Raw genomic sequence first — 23,740 nt, forward strand, 5'->3', positions numbered from 1 at the left:
CACGGCACGGCACAGCACAGCACAGTACAGAACTTCCGGGAACCAGGAACACTAAGGCACACTGAGGTATGACCAAAGCTGACTGAAGCTGGACAGAGTGAACTGAACAATGCAACTGAATACTATAACTGGCACCGGAGTGTGTGAGCAGAGAGTCTTTATAGTGAGCACAATGTGGTGCTGATTACACATTGCCTAAAGGTGTGCACTGCAGGCTAGGAGCCTAATCAAGACACCTGAGTCCAGAACACACAGCACTGAAAGTAACCTGCACTGGCCCAGGCTGACCACTGGATGCCACCAGCGAGTAAACACACACACACACACAGGCTGGGATAAACCCAGGGAGCAGAATCCAGGGAGAACATGAAACTACACACAGAATATGTGAATCTGCGCATAACACAGATCCGCTGGAGGCGGATCCTAACACATAGTGCACTGGTGATATACCAGCCAGCCAGTCATAGTGCGCTGGTGATATACCAGCCAGCCAGTCATAGTGCGCTGGTGATATACCAGCCAGCCAGTCATAATGCACTGGTGATTATACCAGCCAGTCAGTCATAGTGTACTGGTGATACACCAGCCAGCCAGTCATAGTGCACTGGTGATACACCGGCCAGCCAGTCATAGTGCGCTGGTGATATGCCAGCCAGCCAGTCATAATGCACTGGTGATATACCAGCCAGCCAGTCATAATGCACTGGTGATACACCGGCCAGCCAGTTATAGTGCACTGATGATACACCGGCCAGCCGGTCATAGTGCACTAGTGATATACCAGCCTTTTAGGCAGGGGTCTATCATATAATGTGTCCAGGCACTTTTCAGCCATGCAATGGTGCAGCATGTCCAGATGGGGACTGAAATTCTCAATGTGACCTGACGGCGCACACACTTAACTGGTACATACGCCTGGCATTTCTTATAGAAGCCCTTACTTGAAGTAGACTGCAAGCTGTTTGGCACAAAGCTCTGTAGATTATACTCTATATCCAGTACTGTAGATTGCCTGCTTTTTTTTTACAGTTGAGAAAATATTTATTACTTGGATACAATAGTATTTTCCATTCAGTGCTAGGTAATACATCGTCTTATTTCCTGTGGTTACAAGCACACCTTCCCACCTGCACCTTGTTAGGGAATGTGTCGGAGAATACCAAAGTTTGGCCTCAGAAATGGGTAAAGCAGCGAGGAGGGGGGGGCGCAGCACAGCACAGCCGTAATGACTTTCCGAGCATCTATAGCTATCTAGGAAACCGTACTGTAAACAGTATCAATTGCAGTAGTGCTGTTATGACTTGCAAACCACATAATTCATGCATTTAAAGTTCAATTAGATAAGAGCAATTTTTTATTCTATTGTAAAAGGAAACACAGCTAATTTGTAAAAGGAAGACCCTGTTCTGACTCAAAGTCTTGTAATCTGCATTTTCTTTCAAAGTTTACAGAGTGGGAGTGCGATCTGATAATGTTTCTTTCAAGCTCTTTATCTGCGCACTGCGCTCCTGGCGTACATCTGCAAAACTCAGGAATATTTCCTTGAGTTCATGGTCATTTTTTTTTTAGTGTAGTTTATTAAAGTTTAAGAAACATTTAAGGGGCTTACACACTTAGAGATTTCCTGAGCATTCTGAGCAATGATAGATCGCTCAGCAAGGTCACTGAGCGCACAACGATGTGTCAGCGCTGTGTACTGAGCAATCTGTCAAGGCCTGCGTTCACTGATGATACTGGCACTGACCGATTAATATTCAGCGTGCTCGATATTAATTGCCGGGCGATATCGACGCTGTGCGGGACCGCACATCGCTATGGCCCCTACACACGGAGCGACGTAGGGGCATTTAGTGTTCGGTCTAGCACCCGCCATCTTTGAAAACCCATGCAGTTCCTGTTTCCTGCCTGGGGTGTCGCTGTCTGCTGTGTTGTTTCTAGCACAAGTCTGGTTTGCAGATCAGTGCTGATATACAGACCACACTGTGCTAAAAGCACTACCACAGACAGCGACACCCCAGGCAGAGAAGAGGAACTGCATGGGTTTTCAAAGATGGCGGGTGCTAGAATAAACACTAGGCATTTTCTAAGCGATCGAGTGAGGTCGCTTAGAAAACGCCCCTAAATCGCAATGTGTGTGGGCCCCATTACAAACTTCGAATCCTATTAATAGTCCATGTCTGGAAGACACACCCGACACGTTTTGTGTGTTGCTGAGAATAGGTAATACAATTAGAAAATACAATTTCTAAGTATAGAATGTAGATAACTTTTTAATCTTTGCAACAAATAAGAAACGTTTACTGGATTGATGTCCAACTCCAGAGAATACCAAATATTGGGTAATGGGGTGGGTTTACTTGTATGGGACAGCATTTTCTCTGGCACAAAGCCTGCTGTGGCAATTTAAAATGTTCTGCACCCGTTACCTGCAATTTGCCTCGTACCAGCATTGCTCAAAAGAAAATGTTCTGATAAGTTGAACGTGATGCCATAGTCCTTTAGAAGTCCACTGCACTGTTGTGGTGTTGCTGAATGGCACCTCTCAGTGGGAATTGAGACCCAGCAGGTGAGATGGTGAATGACATGGAATATACAACAATGGCCTCCCAAAAATGGCCACCACCTTCTAGGAGACAGACACTAGAGGTCCTACTTGATATTTAGCATCTGTCAGGGGAATGCAGCTCGCCCAGCACTACCCAGTAGTGAGGATTCAGGAAGCGCTTGTGCCTTCTGAGCAGTAATACCCTGGCATTGAGCACGTTACCCCCCTGCTAATGAGCATGTACAGTAAGCCCTTGGCCACAAGCAAGAAACACCCTGGCCACGGGCTAGAAACCCCTTGGCAACAAGCACGAAACCCCCTAGTAACAACTTAATCCCAGGCAACGAGCACAAAACCCCTGGCAATGAGCACATAGAGAAAGATACATTTACATTTGATGTATAAGGGGTGGGGGCACATCTGTATAATTCTAGGGTGGCTGGAAACCTTGACCAGGCCCTGGCTACAGTAAGCGATTAGAAGCAGACTTATTCATGTCCTTGCGGAATTGGGAATATGCAAAATCATATTATATACTACTAGTGTTGTGGTCATGATTCAATGTGTTGGCTGGTAAAAGGGGGTTCTGGGAAACTGGAACCCCCCCCTGTGCAACAGTTGGATGAGCATTAAGTAAGCTGCTGTTGAAAGTTTAATTCTAGCTTGGGACTTTTAGAGGTATCATTAATTAACACGGCATAGGGCAGCAGTAAGAACGTATTTCTCAAGTGCACATTTCCAGGACAGCAGCTCTGATGGGAATGTGTCAGTACCAGTTATGATAGCTCCTGGGAAACCTGAGCCTTATGGTACCAGTTATGGCGTCCTGACGTCAGAACTGTCCGCTAGTGGGATTCGCAGAGTTCAGTTGTATTGTTGTGGATCTTTATTGATTGCTGTATATTATCCATATATTTACAATTTACTTTAAACTGACACTATATATTTTAACAAATCGGGAAAAAAAATGCAGTTTTTTTGTCATCTTAGCGCATAGAGATGTCTCTGTCCTGCTACGTTCCTTAGACCACTTGTGGTGGGCTCCCAGTTAAGCTCTACATTACTTTAGTGATACAACTCGTTACCAGCTGATCAAAATGATGGAACAACAGCCCGGCCTGACTTTGAGAGCTCGCAGGTGTATTCAATTAAACATGGCTATGAGCCTTGAAGTCAGACATATTTGCAGCTAGATGGCGCTATTACAGTAGTAGACAATACGTGATATCCGATGGCTCACAAGCAATGTTGAGATAGTCAGTAGGTCGACATTGATAAAAGGTTGACATGCATTGAGTCAACACTGACAAGAGGTCAACATGCAGTAGGATGACATTGACGACAAAATGTAGACATGGCAATTGTCGACACATAAAAAGGTCGGCATCAGTTTTTCACAATATTTTTACCCCAACAGTTTTTTAGGTATTCCAATCTGGCCCAAAGAATGCTGAGCAAAGTGAATCACAAGATGCAGAGCCGGCCTTAGGCATAGGCAAACTAGGCAATTGCCTAGGGCATTTGGAATACCTAGGGGCACCATCAGCTTCTGCTGAATAAAATGATATGCAGCATGCCTATATTCTGTGTGTGAGTGAGGCTATATCTGCATATGAAATAGTGTATTCATGGAAATCACTGTAACATAGCATTCCGTATGCAGGTACAGCCACAGTCGCACACAGAATATATTCATGCCACATATCATTTTAATCATCAGAAGCTCCTTGTGTGTGCTGGTCATAACAATGCAAATAAGACGAATGTTCAGCAAAAAAGGCACCCAACGTTAGCAGAACTGGCCAGGAGCTGCATGGCTTATTGAGTCAAGATGTATGAGGAAACATCTGTATCCAAGCAGAGGCAGAGGTCACAGTGTTAGCGGCTGTGTGAGTGCTCTCTGCGAGTGGGTTGGTTGTGCAATAGTGTTCGGCATAGGTGTACGGGGCATTATGTGTGTCATGTATAAATGCATTAATAATGTGTGACATACAGTATGTGTAACAGGCATTATGTGTGTCATGTGTATAAGGGCATTAATAATGTGCAACATATGTGTAAGGGGCATTATGTGTGTCATTATGTGTATGAAGGGCATTAATAAAGGTTGGCATAATGTGTAAGGGGCATTATGGTTATAAGGACATTAATAATGTGTGTTATGTGTAAGCGGCATTACTGTGTGGTATTATCAGGGATGCCGAGAGAAAGGGGTAGGGGGTACAAATTACCCAGGCCAAAGTCTGATGGAAGGGCCCATTGGGGGCCCCGGGCCCCCTCCCCTTAAGTGACAGCAGCAGCTCTTCTCCTCTGCCCAGCACACACTGCTTTGTGCTGGGTTGCAGTGTGGCCATGGAGGTGCTTAAAATACAAATTTTTTTTCAAGGGTATAATGTAAATAATGTGAGGAGTCATGTATATAAGGTAAAGTGGTACTACTGTGTGATGTAACATGAATAAGGGACACCATCGCATGATATAATGTGAATAAAGTTGCACTACTGCGTGGCATAGTTTGAATTGGGGGTACTATTGTGTGGCCATGCCACTTCCCAGCAAGAACACAACCCTATTTGGGCTGCGCACCGAATGTGTGCACTGTTTCTATTTCAAATATTGCGGGTAGGAGCACCAAAATGATGACTGCTATGATGAGGGTTGATGGTGCTGGGAAAGGGGAGCAGGGTCAGAGGCGGAACTAGTGGCGGTGCTAGGGGGCACCAGCCAAAATCTTGCCTATGGCGTCATTTAGGCTAGGGCCGGCTCTGACAAGATGGTACTCACTACACTATTTAGGGTCGACTTACTCAGGTGTTGACATTGACAATAAAAATCCCTAAAAACCCCACGTCGACCTTTTCATATGCTTACCTTCTGTAAATGTCGACAGATGGAACACTTCTCATACAGCGCTGGGAATCGGCAGAATGCCCCCGCTGGGGATCACCGGCGGAGAGGCGATCCATCTGACTGGAACACGCGAGCGTCCCAGTCATTTAGCAGCAGGGAGCGGAAACCCTGCCCTCCTCCGCTTCAGGGTGACGAACAAGGTTAGGGAGGGGGTGTGAGGAGGCAACGGGAAACGGCGGAAAGCTCTGTTGGAACGGGGCATGCATGTTGTGGGGGCTGGCAACTGGCTATTCTATCGCCATATGGCGGAGGCTGGCAACAGGCTGTTCTATCACTAGCCCCCCCGCTGAACTAATCCCGCTCCATGTGTAGTGCATGTCGATCTTTTTACAGTGTCGACCTATTGACTGCCTACCTAGACATTCTATGAGCTAACCCACACCCAACGATATGTATAGGTTGGGCAGTAATTTGGACAGGCTTCACTTCTGATGTGATGGGAAGTTGCAGCACTCTCTATTTTATATATATATATATATATATATATATATATATATATATAATCTCAGGCTGGTACTCCACCTTTCAAAGGAGATAATACTTGCCTGGGTGCCTTCCAGGGTACAAGACCAAACTGTATATGGGCAATAGGGCGGCACTCACCAGGACTTGAAGAATGAAAAAAAAAACAGTCAGACCACTTTGGGGTTCTCCGTTCGACATTTCAGTCGCTTAGACTTTTAGCAAGAACTTTGGGCATACACGTGTATGCCCAAAGTTCTTGCTAAAAGTCTAAGCGACTGAAACGTCGAACGGAGAACCCCAAAGTGGTCTGACTGGTTTTTTTTTCATTCTTCAAGTCCTGGTGAGTGCCGCCCTATTGCCCCATATATATATATATATATATATTTATTTGCACAATGGCAGCAGGTGTTCTATTCCATCTCTCAGGGCCTCCATGATCGCTGCCTTCCATAGAGCTTCTTGTATTCCATCGCAAATTGACGCTTGTGAACACTGCAGGCAATTTTCAAATTATGCAAAGCGAACACTTGTCCTAAAATATGTGCCCTCAGGTCCATGTACTTACATTATTTTCTAGGCATCAGCATTAAATAACATTCAGCTACAGGCACAAGTGGAGCTCAGTTGTTACCAATAGCCATATAATCGCGAGGCCGACCAGCTCAGCAGCCTGGTAAAGATTATAACGTTGGCCTAAGACCGGGCCTAGGTCCCGTTCACTCGGAAACATGCAAAGCCACAAATAGCTGCTTTTGAATGTACTCTGTGAACTGCCGGCATGCGGTGGGAGAACGAGCTTGAACTATTTCTATTGGAAATTTCAGGCGGTAGATATGATTTAGCACAGTTTTCTGTATCCCTCCTCATAATTAATATTTTGTAGTTTTCACATCTTTGTGTATGTTGGCAGCAGAGCAGAAGGAGTGCCTGTAACAAGATAGCCTTTTTATAAATGAATGTAGGCAGAGAATCCACTGCTCGCGGTGAGTCACGGAGAAACACATTTCTGCGCGTTTTACCATGTATCATCTGTAACAGTGTTTATTTTTTCAGATGTATCTTTATTTTGCTGCTCCTTTTTCTGGTACAGCAATTAGGAACCCACCCTGAAGGTATTTGCGGCAATCAACTAATTGTTCTGTACAGAAATGTTGAAGGCATCTGCTATATATGGAAGAGATAGCCTATAGGCATATGGTCCAGATCAGCTAGGGAAATACAGACTCCTATAGGAACCTTACATTTTATTGGCTTAGGATTTAAACGACTTATTTTTTTTTAAACTTTTGTATGTTTTTTTTTTTTTAACAGGTTTCTTGTCATAATTCTTTATGGGACTGTTAATGTGCCCCCCCCCCCCCCCCCCCCCCCAAAAAAAAACAACAACAACTTTATGGGCCGCACCAGTTGTTATATTTTATATATATATATATATATATATATACTAGGTGATTCATCGAGCCCTACGGGCGCTCTTCAAACCGTCGTAAAGGGCTGCACCCCCTTAATTTGTGAACGTTTGTATTGTGAGAAATATGGTTAGAATTGTATGAAAGATGCCTGTATTGCAACTTGAGTTATAGGTGAAATGTGTTAAATAGAGAGCATATGATGTGGAAGGGGGGGTGTATTGTTTTGTTTGCATTGGTGCAGACGCCATCGATGGTTGGCATTGATGGCGATTTTGCACCCTGCCAATCGCGGGGGGGGGTTGCCACGAATCGCGGTCGTGGCGGGTCGTGGGGGGCTGCCGCGAATCGTGGGAGGGGGGGGGGGCGCGGGTGGAGGGCGCTCACCTGGTGGCTGTGGAGTAGCAGTGACTTTGCCGGGCAGCATGTGAGTGTGTGTGGGCGGAGTCAGAGGCTCCACCCAGCGTTATAGACACACTCACACATTTTGAGTGACAGATGTAGCCAAATATATAACATATATATATATATATATATATATATATATATATATATATATATATATATATATATATATATATATATATATATATATATATATATGAGACAATCAGGAAATCTGCACACCATAGGTACGATCATCATTTGGGTGGCAAAACCACATATAGGGTTTAATACTTTAGTAATTAGAGGTCAGCACAACCAATTGTAGCCAAAAAACTTTATATGGGTGAAAAAAGTCATTCAAATAAGAAGACATCCATTTGACAGCGTGACTGCATACAGTTTAGTAATGATCAAGGTTCCATATACTTATCAGCATGGGAGTACAGTTTCAAGCATGGAATAGCTGCCAAAGGTGTCATGGTCAGGCGTACTCAGCGCAGTGCCTCCACTTCATGTTGTGGCATATACGAGTTTTCCATTTTTATTGTTTTACGTTATAAATGTGTAACGTTATAATGCACTCCAGTTAACTTTATACCTAATTTATTACCACTAAGGGCAGAACTACATATATTGTAGTTTTTAAAGGCCCCCTAAGCACCACCCAGTGGTGAAAAGTTTATATAAAACCTGTAACTTTTTGACAAGACCTCTCAGCTCTGGATTCCAGGTACTTGTGTTTTATCACGGCGCCCATCGCATCGCATCGCATACCACTAATTAAGGTATGTGATGGCATGTGCTTGGACCCGATTTCAGACTTTCCCCGGGTGAGTATACAATTTTAACATCGCATCGCATGCCATTATACGAGCGCTTTGGGCTCGTATTCCGCATACCCTCGCGGGGCTCGCTGCGCTCCCTTCGGGTTGGCGTTGATAGTGGGGGTGGTGTTGACAATGGGGGTGCATTTAACATTGTAAGCACCCATCAGGGTGCTTGTACAATTAAAAATCGCATTGCATGCCATTTGCTGGCATGCAATGCTATGCGATATTTCATTGTACAAGCACTCCTGTTAATTTAACGGGAATATCGCATAGCATCGCACCGCACACCACTAAGTACGGTATGCGATGGGCGCCGTGCTAGGAAACAAGTACCTTTTTTTTTTTTTTACGGATAGGTTTGCTTTTTTCCAAAAAGTTTTTATTGACTGGAAAAGAATCATTACAATACAAAAATAATACAATCACATAGTACAATATCATCTGTAAAAGACAGTAAGACAAGAGATAGATGAAGTTATCTATAATTACTATAATAATACATTGCAGTTATTTTAATATAGCAAGGACTAGACAAGATCGGACAAATCTATAGTTCATTAAAATTGAGGACCGTTACTTCAAGATTCCAAAAGGTACCACGAGGTGTGGGAGAAAGAGTTCCTGAGGGCTAGTGTCAATGGGGACGACAGAGTATGGACATAAGGTAACCACCATGTGTCAAAAAACTTTGCAGTCAGTTTCTCTTTCTGAAGTGTTGTTTCTGTCCATTCCATCGTGAACAGATTAGATGTTCTGGATGCCTGGGTTCGTTTTTAAAATGTGAACTACAGGGCTTGCGTCTTAATTGTCTATGCCAGTGACCTTCGGGCATAATTGCCTACCTTCCTGGAATGGCCAGGAGGCTCCCCGGATAGGTGGACATGTCCCCCGCAATGGCGCCAGCCTCCCACAAACCTTTTTCCGAGTTGGGTCCTTAGGGACCAAATGGCGCAAATTTGCATCACAGTGCCACCCCGCTGTACAATGCATGTAATACCAGCATTACACAGTGGGGATCATGGCCAAGATGATGCAATGGCCACTTCCCCCAACCCATGTGCTTCATTGATGAGCCCCACTTCCGCTCCATCCTAGTGTTCATTCTAGCACCCGCTATCTTTGAAAACCCACGCAGTTCCTCTTCCCTGCCTGGGGTGCCACTGTCTGCTGTAGTGCTTCTAGCACAGTGTGGTCTGTATATCAGCACTGATCTGCAAACCAGACCTGTGCTAGAAACACCACAGCAGACAGCGACACCCCAGGCAGGGAAGAGGAACTGCATGGGTTTTCAAAGATAGCGGGTGCTCGAATGAACACTACATCCCCTTTCGTATCATGCCCCCCCCAACACACACACACACGTCTTGGAGTGGGCAGCATTAAAGTTGGCAACCCAACCTTCGTGGCTTGTTGTGGACATACCAGTGTGTTGTATGTAGCCCCAACTACTTTATAACTGACCGTTCTGAGTAACCCCCTTTTGTCCTTTTTTATTAAGTTTAAGTTCTAAAACTACATAAGCTACAATGTATAAAACTAGCGCAATAGCCGCATAACTTCTGTCCGGTAACTGGAAACTCTGGGGCAGATTTATTAAGCTCGGTGAAGTGATAAAGTGTCTGGTTTTTATCACCGGCCAATCACCTCCTAACTGTGAAGTTACAGGCTTGGTTTGAAAAATGACAGGTAGAAGCTGATTGGTCGGTGATAAAAAACAGACACGTTACCACTTCACAAAGCTTAAAAAATCCACCACTGTATTTCTTATGAGTGACGGTAAAAGTAGCTTCAAAGTTTACTTCCAATATTCTTTTTTTGGACCTGCGTTTAAGTTACTTGTATCATCTCAGTTTAGGTGTCTTCTCCTATATATACATGGAGGTTGTGATGTGCAAAGCTAATACAAAGTGTCTGTACGAGAAAGAGGAAAGAAATACTCATTTCCCTGTTCTGCTACTTATGCCTTCATCACCTATTTCACATTCACTGCGAACATCGGAAAATTCACCATGGGAAAAAGCCTTGGAGTGATTTAAGAAATAAACTATAATTTTTAGGCTGCAGAACACTTCCATATACAGATTTATAAAGCATCTGGCAGTGTTCAGCGTGTTAGTGGGATACTGAAGGCTTAGGCTGTGTAGCTGTTCATCTGCAGCTCTTTGTCTGTGATTGTCCGTGCTTCTGGCAAGGCATGCTTAGAGTTGCAGTGCAGCATCATTTTGGAATTTAAAGGGCCCCTTACATTTATTTATGTAGCACATCTGCTAATTGATCATTTACATTTATCGTTAACTTTATTGTTTCCTTCTGGTTAAAAAATAAATAAATCCTATATACTTGTGAGCTGGAGATTTCCATTGACATGGTAACTGTATTTGGTGGTATGGACACATCAACGGTCATATTGCTTGCTATGGACAGGCTCTGATAGCAGATGAAGGCCAGGCTCACCTGTCTGATTATACACTGGATGCAGGAACCCCAAGCTACCTCTAGCGCAGGGGCGGCCAAGCCTGTCCTCAAGATCTACCAACAGTTCATGTGTGTCAGGCAGCCTGTGGATCTATAGTAGGAATGAATGCAGCAGGTTTGAAAATGTGACCGTTGCTAATGACTACAGCTGTGCACCAGCTAGGTGACCTGGGAAATGTAACAGTTAGTAATGACTACAGCTGTGCACCAGCTAGGTGACCTGGGAAATGTAACAGTTAGTAATGACTACAGCTGTGCACCAGCTAGGTGACCTGGGGAATGTGACCATTAGTAATGACTACAGCTGTGCACCGTCTAGGTGACCTGAGAATTGTAACAGTTAGTAATGACTACAGCTTTGCACCGTCTAGGTGGTCTGGGAGATGTGACAGTTAGTAATGACTACAGCTGTGTACCAGCTAGGTGACCTGGGACACGTGACAGTTAGTAATGACTGCACCTGTGCACCAGCCAGGTGATTTTGAAAATGTGGACGGTTGGTAGATCTCGAGGACCAGTTTGGCCACTACTGACCTAGTGCATAAAGATAAGAAATAATACTGTTAAAACTCATTAGCTTATTAGGTACATGTGAGTTATCCGGACGCCCGATTTGAAAATCGGGTCGGATCGGGCACATCGCATCGCATCGCATGCGACCATCGGATGCGATGCGATGCGATGCGATGCGATGACCCGATTTTTCCATAGGAATCAATGTTAAAATGGACTGAGTCCATTTTAACATGGAATTCAATGGGAAAAAGGGGTCCTTTTCATACCCCTACTATCCAAGTGGGCATGGAGTTGGATATAAACCTGTGGCGAGCGTAGCGAGCCACCGAGCCCGAAGCGTGGCGAGCGTAGCGAGCCCCGCGAGGGGACACGGAATACCGTCCCCTCGCGGGGCTCGCTTCGCTCGCCACGCTTCGGGCTCGGTGGCTCGCTACGCTCGCCACAGGTTTATATCCAACTCCATGCCCACTTGGATAGTAGGGGTATGAAAAGGACCCCTTTTTCCATAGGAATCATTTTAACATTGATTCCTATGGAAAAATCGGGTCATCGCATCCGATATCGCATGCGATGCGATGCGATGCGATGCGATATCGCATCGCATCGCATCTGATTGTATGCCTTAACTTAAGGCATACAATCAAAAAATCGGGCGTCCAGATAACTCACAAGTACCGCTTATTATTTGCTTTGTAAAAAAATGTTTTCTTGTTTTATTTATATAACGATTTTTCATAGAACCTTTTTAGTTGATATTTGAATGGTTTTCTCTGTTGATGCCGAAGGAGATGGCCCTGGTTGGTCGTGCATGTTCGTGGCAATGCTCCTTCTATATAGTCCCACAATCCACCAGGCCACAATTACATCCATTACATCATCAGAACTCTTCTGGACCGCCCACTTTTCCAGATCGTGATAGCCTTGAGAATATTAATTAATACCTTTTAAAAAATATAGATATATTTTTGTTCATATTTTAAAAATAATCTCTGCTGCCCATGATATATAATGTATTTCAACATACATCGGTGTTCGGGTTTTTTTTTTTCTTAACATATTTATTCTGTCCTAATTGCCCATTGAGGAACCCAATTTTCTCTTCGTCCCAACCCTTTGAATACTGTTTAATTACAGTTATCATGCCAGCTATCTTAAAGGTTATTTTACCAGTACAGTGAAATATAACATATGGAACCAATATCAATGTTTCCTAATGTGAATGTTTGGAAAATCTTACATTCATATGTTAAGAGTACACATCCTTTCCTCATTAGCCGGAAAGTAGGGAGATTTTGGCATGTGTTGTATGTGGAAGCTGTGTGCTGCTTTTTATATGAATTTTGTTTTTAGGCTTTGATGACACTGTTTAGAATAGGAAGTATCTAATAAGTCAAGCATTTTGTCTAATGTCCTGCCAGTATATTTAATATATGCCTGGAGGTCTGAAATACTATCTTCTTCGCTGGTAATATGCATTTAATTCTCTGAAAGTAGAAGGTCGATCTTTTTTAAAAAAGAGGCTCAAAGTACATTTTCAAATAGCGTAATCAGAAACATCTGGCCAAGGGTACAAGAGTAATGTACAGTTGGGTTTTATGGTTTAATCATGATCATGTTAATGCACACCAGTAGCTAATTAAAGAAAACTTTTATTGTCCGCTTTAAATGGGTTATACAAGGAATATGAGTATAGATTGCCTTATAGAGCTTTATGATTAATGGGGACTTTATAGTCGCATACAAGCAGCTGGTGCTCCATGTTTGATGTGAGAGCCAGGTCACTTTACTTGTTTACAGATAAATGGTTTTGGTTACTTTTAATTTATTTTTTTTTTCCTTCACAAGTTCAGCCTTTATTTGCTTTCCTTCGTGTCCCCCCCCCTTCCAAGTAAGCGATCGGATTAACCCGAAAGGGACCCGTAACTGAGGGCATCTCTTTCTCCCGCTCAACAGGTGACTGCAGGAACGCAGTAAGCGGTAGTTAAGCCCGAGGCAATATTTGAAAGCTCCTCGTTTTCCAGTAGTCGTTCTAACTAATTGCTGTATTTTTTTTCACCGTTCCTCTGGGAGAGAGTTAATATACTCAATTAGTTTCAGAAGTGTGCATAATAAATCAATGTCTAATGGAACCGGCATTCTTTACACTTTCAAATGGTAGTAAAACATTCGATTCATTGGTCTGTTGAATTAGCAGAGGCCTTCCTTCATTAAATGAGTCATTCATTCAATAGTTACCGTACAAGAGGCCATTATACACTGTAGTGTTCCAATAGTAGACCTCTATATCGTTTTGTTGATTTGATAGAATGTCCTACGACTGTGTCCATTTTGGGTCAGAGGGTAAATGGGAGGTTTTCCTTGCGATGGTCAGCTTTCTATGTTTTTTTTTTTTTCATACGATCTTATATGGCGATACACCACCTGCTACTTACAGTAGGGTGTAGAAGTTCATAGTATTCCAACTGTTGTATAGTCAGAATGTCCACAGGAAGCTGAAATGGGTTACCTACCTCTCTGGTGAGCTTTAACCGTATTTAAATTTATATTTCCAAGTATATACTGTAGAGTCTTTGAGTTATGAGGAAAGGCAAGCCAGGTTAGGTATGTTTACGTTAGAAAAGAGGATTCCTTAGAGGGTATACAATTACTATAAATTAATACATTAAGGGTCAATACAGAATCCCGGCTGTCAAAATCCTGACGGGGGGGGGGGGGGGCGGGACGTGGATCGCCCCCGCTTGCGTGCTCGCTGCGTTCGCCACGCAGTGGGCCCGGTGCCTCGCTACACTCGGCACACTAATTTATTCTCCCTCTATGGGTGTCGTGGACACCCACGGAGGGAGAAAGTGTCGGGATTCCAGGAAATTGACCGCATCCCTCTTCACATTAAGGGCTGTTTAGTTATGCAATACTCTGTCAGTGGAGATTGGGATCTTGTGATTCAATTGTTACATTTAAAAAAGGGTTAGAAACATTTTTTTAGCAGAAAAAACTATGCAGGGTTATAAACATTAATCATAATGAGCTATAGTGCATCAGAGATCACTTGGACAGCCATATTGGGTTGTCAGGGATTCTGGTTTATAACACATAGGGGTCAATTCTGTTCAGAACAAAGTGAATAGCGCCAGAAGGTATCTCCCAGTGCTATCCTAATCAGTGCTCTGCTAGGTGGGAGAAGGCTGGTACTCGCGGGTGTTTAGTTGTGAGTACCAGTATTTTCTGACTTAAGTGCCTCCTGCGATGCAGGTTGCGCCGCACTAGGGCACAAAACAGCATTGCCGCCCCAGTTTTGACAGATTCCTGCTCGCACCCCAGGACATCGCTAGTTATTCACATCATTCTGAATATATTTGACCCCATAGGTAGTTCCTTCAGCTGGGTCGTTACACTGTAGAAGACCATATACAGTATACTGAACTTCAACCTCAAAATCTATGTTACTATAAACCCTAAGATGATATTTGAAGGTATACCTTTATTGCAGGGTTGCCGACTTTCAAAAAATCCTCTCCGGGAGAAGCCCGGAGAGGAATCTTGCATTACGCATTTTGGAGGCGGGGCTTAACTGTGACGTCATTAAGCCCCGCCCCCGTTACAACACATAGCCAAAATAACAGTTATCCATGGAGGGGGCGGGGCTAAAACGTCACGATTGTGCCGTTTTAGCTCCGCCCCCTCCCCTGAGACCCGCGGATTGCGGCATATAAATGCCGCGATCGGGGGGCTCAGTTGGGGTCCCCCTGATTCCGGGAGGGTTGCCCACCCCTCCGGGGGCCGGGAGGAAGGACCCGATTTTCGGGAGACTCCCGCAAATTCCGGGAGGGTCGGCAACCCTGCTTTATTTCTATGTGACAGTTGCATTTTGCCTTGTAGAAGGTTTGAAATTGACTTGAATAATGATATGAATGTAACCGCATACCTGTTTATCCAGTGCATTGATTCCGTTCTATATGGGATTACTTGAACCATTAAGTAGGTCTGGCAGTACACAGTAGCTTCACTTTCCTTAGGATCACACACACACATGTAGCCTGTTTGCAAAGATTCAGCTGGTCTTGTGACCGTGGACGGTACCAGGCCCCATTAATGGGCTGATGCCCACACCCTTTGTCTGGTTGCACATTCTCCTGTAAGCCCCTTTGTCCTGATAGATACTGGTCATATGATTGTGTCTATGGGAACATTTAGAGCCAGCACTGAGTTATTGGTATTTCTGTTAGTCACTGGCTAGTGGTGGCTGACATTTTCTTGAAGGCTATCCGATTTAGGTTTTGTATACAAATGTTATTTTTGTTTTGAATGGCCCTCCACTCTTATGCTTTATATAATGGCATTATTGGATCTCACTTCTTGTTTCCATGGTAAGAATATCATTGCTCATGGTGTTAATAGTGGTGCTGCATTAACAGCGAGCAACGCATATACTGGCCAGGCCACGATTTTGGGAAAAGCCACGTACGCCCTGGCCTAAGGGGTGACAGCGGGCACTTTGCACCTCATTGTTTTTCTTGTGTTTATTTTTGCACATCATTTATCGTTCGCATATTGTAAACATGTTACCAGTGCCTGACCCAGGAACGCTTTATGTCCTTTATTCTGGTTCACTCGCAAAGGCAAATTCCTTCTCAAATGGACAAAACCATGTGCACTGCAGGTGGGGCAGATGGAACATGCGCAGAGATAATTAGATTTGGGTGGGGTTTTACTTCAAAGTGAGATCTATATTGAAGTGTAAAAATAAAGCAGCCAGTATTTTCCCTGCACAGAAACAAAATGACTCACCCAAATCCAGGGGCGGAACTACTGCCGGTACAAACGGTGCAGTGCACCGGGGCCCAAGGGGTCAAAGGGGCCCGGTGCCGCTGTCTGCACGGCATTCCGGTTTTGTAAAAAATATGTAAGCGCATCAGCTGACATTAGCTAGGACTGCGGCAGGCTGGCAGGTTCACTTCATATGCGCTGCGCCGTGTAGAGTGAGTGACCGGAAGCAGAGCTGGAGGTGTGGGTTGGCGGAACTTACATGCTACTAATTCCAGGACTCCAAAGGCATCACCAGCACATCAGATGCAACAGCGCTGGGACCTGGCAGCCAGAGCCGAACGCAGGAAGAGGAGGAGGTCAGCTGCACACACGGGGAGTGGAGGAGGGTAACCACACACACACGGAGCGGAGGAGGGGGGAGCCACACACACAGGGAGCGGAGGAGGGGAGCCGCACACACGGGGAGCGGAGGAGGGGAGCCACGCAACCACAGTGAATGAAGTGGATGGATGGAGCTAAACGCATGGACCCCACGATTGACAGCTGCTGTAATGGCTGGGAATGGGTGAGGTGGTCTGCAGAGGGAGATGTCAGGGTATTTCTACATTGAGTAATGCAGTCTGTGTGTGACTACCCCTCTGCTCACCATGCCCCCACCCAGCTGTCTGCCTATGCCCCCTCATCTGTCTGTCGAGGCAATGCCCATCAGACAACCTGTCTGTCTGACTATGCCTCTTTCCACCTGTTTATGACCCCCCCACAATCTGCCCCTCTATGCACCCATATAGTATTTTGTCCATCCGCCCATCCATCTGTCTGCCCATCTATGCACCCATATGGTGCTCCATCTGTCTCACTATGCCACCCTATCCTGTGCTGTAGTCAGGTAGTGTCTGTCCTGCTTATTACATCCTCACCCTCTCTCTCCCTCTCTCTCTCAACTGACACTGACTCCATCTCTTTCTATCTCTCTACTTCTTTAGAACCCTAAGTCTCCACCTGTCTTTCCCTCTTTCTCTCCGACACTCTCTTGCTTTCCTCTCTCTCTCTCTCTCTCTCTCTCTCCCTCCCTCTCTTACATTGTAGTGACAATGGTGGGGGGGACCGTTCTAGATTTTCCTATGGGCCCAATAAGTTATAGTTTGGCTCTGGCCCTGCCAACAGGGGCCTATCAGGCAGTGGAGCTACATTGGAAATGGCCTCAGGCCGGGCAGCCAATCGTCATTGTGGACTGACAGCCAGGGACAGAATAGGCTCGCTGCTGTCTGGCATTGAGATTGCCGCCCATTTATACTACAGCCGCACTGTCCCTAACAGTCAGGATTACAATGGGCCTCCTGCTGCCGAATGATCTAAGTGGGACTGACAGCCTCAACAACCGCTAGCCTGCACTAGCGTGACCTCCAGGTAAATTACATGCTTCATTCCTGATAATCACACCTGTCAGGGTCCCATCAGCCACGGCCATATAAAGATGGAACTGGGACCAGTGCACAGGTAGCAATTGACGGCGACTCCAAGCCAGGAGTCAGACCTACAGAAGTGGACACTAACTCCACGGATACTGCAAGGAATGGACAGCTAGGGACTTCCTTATCTCTCCCCTGCATGCCTCTCTCCTGCTCTCTCTCAATTTCTCCCAACGCATACCTCTCATATGCTCATTCCCTGTGTATGGTAATGGGTGTATTAACTGTATAAGCAGGAGTACTGCGGGGCACTACGTGCAGCATAATGTGTAATTGGCATTACGGTATGCGGCATAATGTTTAATGGGCTTTCAATTTAAAGGGGGGAAAAAAGACACTATGCGTTTTTCTGTGTGTGTTTGGGGGGGCCCAAACCATATTTTTGCACCTGGGCCCACAACTCGCTTGTTCCACCTCTGCCCAAATCTAATTCTCTCTGCACAAGTGACATCTTCCCCTCCTGCAGTGCAGCATGATTTTGTCCATTTGAGAAGGAATTTTCCTTTGTGAGTGAACCAGAATAAGGGCCTATATGTATTATAAATGCAGATTACTGTGGAGGTTGGCACTATTGAGATGAGCGAGAGTATGAACCAGGACAAGGAGTGGGCAGTGGTCAAAGTTTTATTCTGGTGCTGACCTCTAACCTCATCCTGTTTCCTTGCACATTTGCCCACTTCTGTTCACGATGAACTCTTATATGCAAATAGCATAGGTCTTCTCTGTGCAGAGAGCTTGTGATACTCTCCTGATTAGTTATGCTAGGAAAACTGTAACTTACATACAATCTTTGTGTTCCTGCAGAAAATATTCTTAATACATATCATTTAATAGAATTAGTAGGACTTGGTTTATGTTAAGTATTGTTATTATAATAGTCTGTCATTTTCGGGTATGTTATAAGTTACCGACAGTCGGGATTCCAACGGTCATTTCTACGACATTGGAATCAAGCCCCTTACAGTCTCGGTGGCAAGCTGTGCTCCCCACCTATTTTATTGTCCCTCTATGGGGGGCATGAAGCCTCACAAGGGAAAATAGCCTGTGTAAGTCGGGATTCTGATGTCGGAGAAACGACCGTTGGAATCCCAACTGTCGGTGACTCATCCGGCACCCGTAATTTTCAAACTCACACCGCAGGTATATTTTTAAATATAGTCATACCATTACATCATGGGTTAGATTCCCACCACTTGGTTGAATTTATATATTCTGCTCGTGCTTGCGTGGGTTTCCTCCCACTTTCCAAAAATATACTGGTAGATTTATTTGCTCCGGACAAAATTGAACCCTAGTACAAGTGTGCACATGGGCAGACTAGATCTTCCAAGTGGTTCTTATCTGCCACCACATTCTTTGGGGTTTGTTTACTAAGATGGGCTTTGCTATGGTCAACCAATCAGAAACTACTTCTTTATTTAGCACTTTCTAGAAGATAATAGATAGAATCTGATTGGATGCCCATAGCAACATCCGATCTTCGTTAGAACTCCCATCTTAATCTGGGTACACACCTACAGATTTATCTGTCCAATCTATCTGGTGGGAACAGAAATCTGCTAATGTATGGGAGCAAATAAGTATCAAACATTTGCAACTAAACACTGGACAAACAGGAAATGGTCATTCAAACACTGGGAAATTAACAAAAAAAGATTTTTTTTTAAATCAAATCGATTTAATGGATTTGTCTGAGAGCAAATGGTTGATTGTCGTTTGCTTCCATGCATTGCCAGATTTTTGTTCCCACCAGATACAGTAGATTGGACAGATAAATATGGAGGTGTGTACCCAGCCTTAGTAAATAAACCCTTTCTGACTATTACTAAGTTGCCATAGTTGATATTTTAGTGCACCAAAGTCTGTTTGGACTGCTCAGTCAGATGTTCCGCAGCTAATGGATATTGCAGGTTGGTTGAGGAAACATTTTCAGAAGGTGTGTCATATATAACTGAATATAAATTATTTTTTGGATGTTCTTAGAAGCAAACTCAGGGGATTAATCACTTTGTGATTAACCAGTACATTTCCTTATATTTTAGGTTTTGAAGCAAGACCAACAGAAAAAGGATCCCACAGAGGGCCGAACCGGAGACACGTCATCCCGCTACAGTGGTGCCCAAGACAGTGGCATTGGTAGCGACAGTGTGAGAATAAGAATAGTCCAGATTGAGCAGCAGAGTGGAACAAGCCGCCACAGAATTGTCCGTCCATCCAAGCAGTCCTCTATTGTGAAGAACCTGAATTTCATTCCCTTCGATATATTTATCACTGCCAGCCGCATCTCTCTGATGTCCTACTCGTGCACCGCAGTGCCCAAATCAAAAACGGACACCACAGACGATGGAAAGGTGTCGAAAAGTTCTCTAAACCAGTCTAGCACTGAATCAGAGGAGGTATTGGATAAATCTGTCCAGTCGTGTATCTCCACACTCACAGCTGAGGACCTGCTGAATAGTAGCACTTCTTCCCCAGCCACTGGCAAAGGTGGGCTCCTGTCCCTTGAACTTCTTCATGCAACTACAAGATCTTCTGCCCGACAAGCGCTGGGCATTACAATTGTCCGCCAGCCTGGGCGTAGAGGAACTGGAGATTTGCAGCTGAATCCTTTTCTGCATCTAACCGTGACCCAGCCGTCGTTGCTCATAAGCTGTCATCACAGGAAGCAGAAGGTGGAAGTATCCCTGTTCGATGCACTGCTTAAGGGCGTAGATCCAGAATACAAATGTACAGGTATGGCTGTTTTAAGCTTTCCTTTATTTCTCTTAGATTCACAGGTTGTTTTTTTTTGTACATACTACTGTCTGGCCACCCTCACACTCCTCATTCCCGGCAGTGGTAGCGCGTCAGCAGCCAGATCCCGGCGGCTTGCGATACGCCAGCAATGATGGGGCTGGCCATGACAGGCATGTCCAAACTAAGGCCCCCTAGCTGTTGTAAACCTACAAGTCCCATCATGCCTTTGCACAGTCTTGCTATTAGGGAATGCTAAAACTATGGCAAGGCATGTTGGGATGTGTAGTTTCACAACAGCTGGAGGGCCACCGTTTGGAGTAAACACAAATAAAATGGATATTTACTAACACAGTGTAAGTGCAGTGATCGGATGTACACACGGCAAGCTGTCTGACGTCTGTTTGGTGTAGCACAATAATGCATGCTGGTATCTGTAGTTGTCAGGTTGGTGGCTGCAAACAGGTCAGGTTTTCACAATATCCCCAGTTCAAGATAATTGGCTTACTGGGATATCCTGGGAGATCTACCAATCCCGAGCCCCCGACCTCCTAGCTACTGTACTGTATATGGAATTTGTGTATGCATCATCATCCCGCATCTATGGGCTAAAACCATACTCGGCCCAGAAAATGTATTATAAATGGAGAACGTGCAATGGCTCACAATTATCTTCAATGTGAAACTTAAGCCCCCATGTGTTTTTTGTTACAAAGCTTAAAGTTTTAAAGGGAGATGTGTCTTACCCAATCCAAAATAGTACAGTAACCCAATATCCACTTTCCAAAAGCTTGTGGAAACAGATAGTTCATGGAGGATAAAAAGCTTTTATTTACAATAGCATTACTTTAAAAATAACATTGTCTTAACAGATTATCCTGTTATACTGTACCGGAGCATCCACCCGATGGCTTCCAGGGGAAGGGCGCCATTACAGCGTAATCTTTCCAAACACTGGAAGGCCCTGTCCTGTATTTGCTGACATAATAATTACGCTTTCTAATGCTGTTCGCTACACCATCTACAGGAATATGGATGCCCAGGGCAGTTTTATTTTGAAAATAACCGTTAGACGAATGTCACTATAAACAAAATAAATATATATATATATATATATATGGTTAGCATTACTGCCTCACAGCACTGAGGTCATGGGTTCGATTCCCACCATGGCTCTAACTGTGCGGAGTTTGTATATTCTCCCCGTACTTGCGTGGGTTTCCTCTGGGTACTCCGGTTTCCTCCCACAATCAAAAAAATATACCGGTAGGCTAATTGGCTTCCAACAAAATTAACCCTAGAATGTCTGTGTGTGCGTGTACATGTGGTAGGGAATATAAAGTGTAAGCTCCACTGGGGCAGGGACTGATGTGAATGTTCAAATATTCTCTGTACAGCGCTGCGGAATATGTGTGCGCTATATAAGAAGCTGTTAATAAATAAAATAAATATATAAAGTATATATCAGTGAAGGTCTTCCACCTAGTGGTAACGTTGCAAGCATTAGGTCGACCACTTAAAGTCGACATGCATGAAGGTCGACATGATGGAAGGCCAACACGGGTTAGATAGACAGGGACTTTAGGTTGACACAAGCATTAGTTTGACATGGGAAAGGATGACAGTCAAAAGGTCAACATGTTGACATCTATGCATGTCAACCTTAAGTGGTCGACCTAATGCTTGTACGCTGCCTGTCCAACCAATGATCCATACTCCTGGCTAGTTCAGAGACAGATTTTTACACAACACATATGAATCCTTAGTAAAGTATAGAATGGCAACACAAGTTCGGGCAGAGAGCGCTATAAATGAAAGCCCAGTTTACCGCTCCAACCCCTTAAAATAAAACTTGAATCATTGCGCATAACTTCTGCAGAAGCAGCCTTATGGTCAATCCCGATCTCCTGATATTGTGGAACTACAAGTAGGAACACGCCCATGGGCAGAGGTGGGCATTGTGTGGTACAGTAGCTGCTGTGAAACTACACATTCCAGCATGCCGGGAAACTGTTTTGCTTTTAGGGGTGCTAAAACTCGAAATGAAATGCTGGGATGAGTAGTTCCTCAGCAGATGGAGTACAGAGAGTGTACAGTATTCCATATAACATTATTACCCCTTGATCTATTAACATACTTTCTGGCTTCTGTCTCCAGGAGAGGGCAGCCAGCTTTGCGAAGCAGGGGATCGGGGCCGCCGGCGTGATGCAAAAGGGGGCGTGGGCAGAGCTATGAGTGAAATACTGTATTTGGGGACGTGGCTAGTGCAATCGCAAACCACTTCTCTTCTATACAACCCTCTTTATATCTTTTAATCTGAGAGCACCCACCAGACTTGCTTGCGGTAATAGTCGTTTAATGACAACGTACCAAACAGAATAAAGTGCATTGTGCAATTGACGGTTCGGTCTTACATAGATTTTTTACAAGACCTCATCCTCAGAAGGCAGTATTACCCATCGTTCCAATCCAAAAACACCACCAGATGTGATGCTATTTCTTGCCCTAAACCCTAATGGCATCAAGGTGCATTTTCACTTGCTGCAGCGCAGGCTGAGGGGTACCAGGTGGAGGCGTCCTGTGCCCTATGGCAATTGTTAACAGGGCTCCTGGGACAGAGCTGATGAACGGTGCAGCGCAGACCTCCGATGGAAGAGCAGCGGTCACACTCCAGTCCCACTGTGAACCACTCTACATGCAGTTGCCCTTTCAGATCCTGGAGCCCGGAGGCAGGCATCTTTGTTGCCTCTTGGAGTTACAGTACATCTCTGGGGAGCACTGCACCTTTTATCTTGGGTAAATTATATTTGTAATTTTGCTTCTTAGTGCCAGTTATATAACTTTAGGGCGCCGCAGTCTCGACCCTTTCTCATGATCAGTCTTTAGAAACTTTTGATCAGTTTTTCAACTTTTATGGAACTAGAAGTGGTACTTGTTTCCTAGCACGGCGCCCCCGATGTCCATCTTATGGCATCTGATCGCATCACATGCCATATAGCCGCATGCGATGTGCTTTTGAATTGTACAAGCACCCTTATGGGTGCTTACAATGTTAAATGCACCCCCACGCCACCCCCACTATCAATACAAAGGTGAAGCGCAAACCCGAAGCGTGGCTAGCGCAGCGGTACGCGTCCTCCGACCTTTTCATGCCCCCACTATCCACGTCGGCGTGGAGTTGACTTTAGATAGTGTGGCGAACGCAGCGAGCCCGAAGCGTGGTGAGCGCAGCAA

General features: G+C 44.7%; 1 protein-coding gene across 4 annotated transcripts in view; it reads left to right on the top strand.

The window, feature by feature from the left end:
• The window catches only part of VPS13B (vacuolar protein sorting 13 homolog B), a 790,826-nt gene that overhangs the window by 559,236 nt on the left and 207,850 nt on the right, over nucleotides 1-23,740 (top strand). For all 4 annotated transcript variants that reach the window (XM_083186988.1, XM_083186990.1, XM_083186987.1 and 1 more), the window contains exon 34: nucleotides 19,816-20,506. In XM_083186988.1, coding sequence (XP_083043114.1) covers nucleotides 19,816-20,506 — 691 coding nt within the window. The remainder of the gene's footprint in view (nucleotides 1-19,815; nucleotides 20,507-23,740) is intronic.

Source organism: Crinia signifera, chromosome 5 (assembly GCF_055691185.1).
Source record: "Crinia signifera chromosome 5, ASM5569118v1, whole genome shotgun sequence".
Taxonomy (NCBI): Eukaryota; Metazoa; Chordata; class Amphibia; order Anura; family Myobatrachidae; genus Crinia; species Crinia signifera.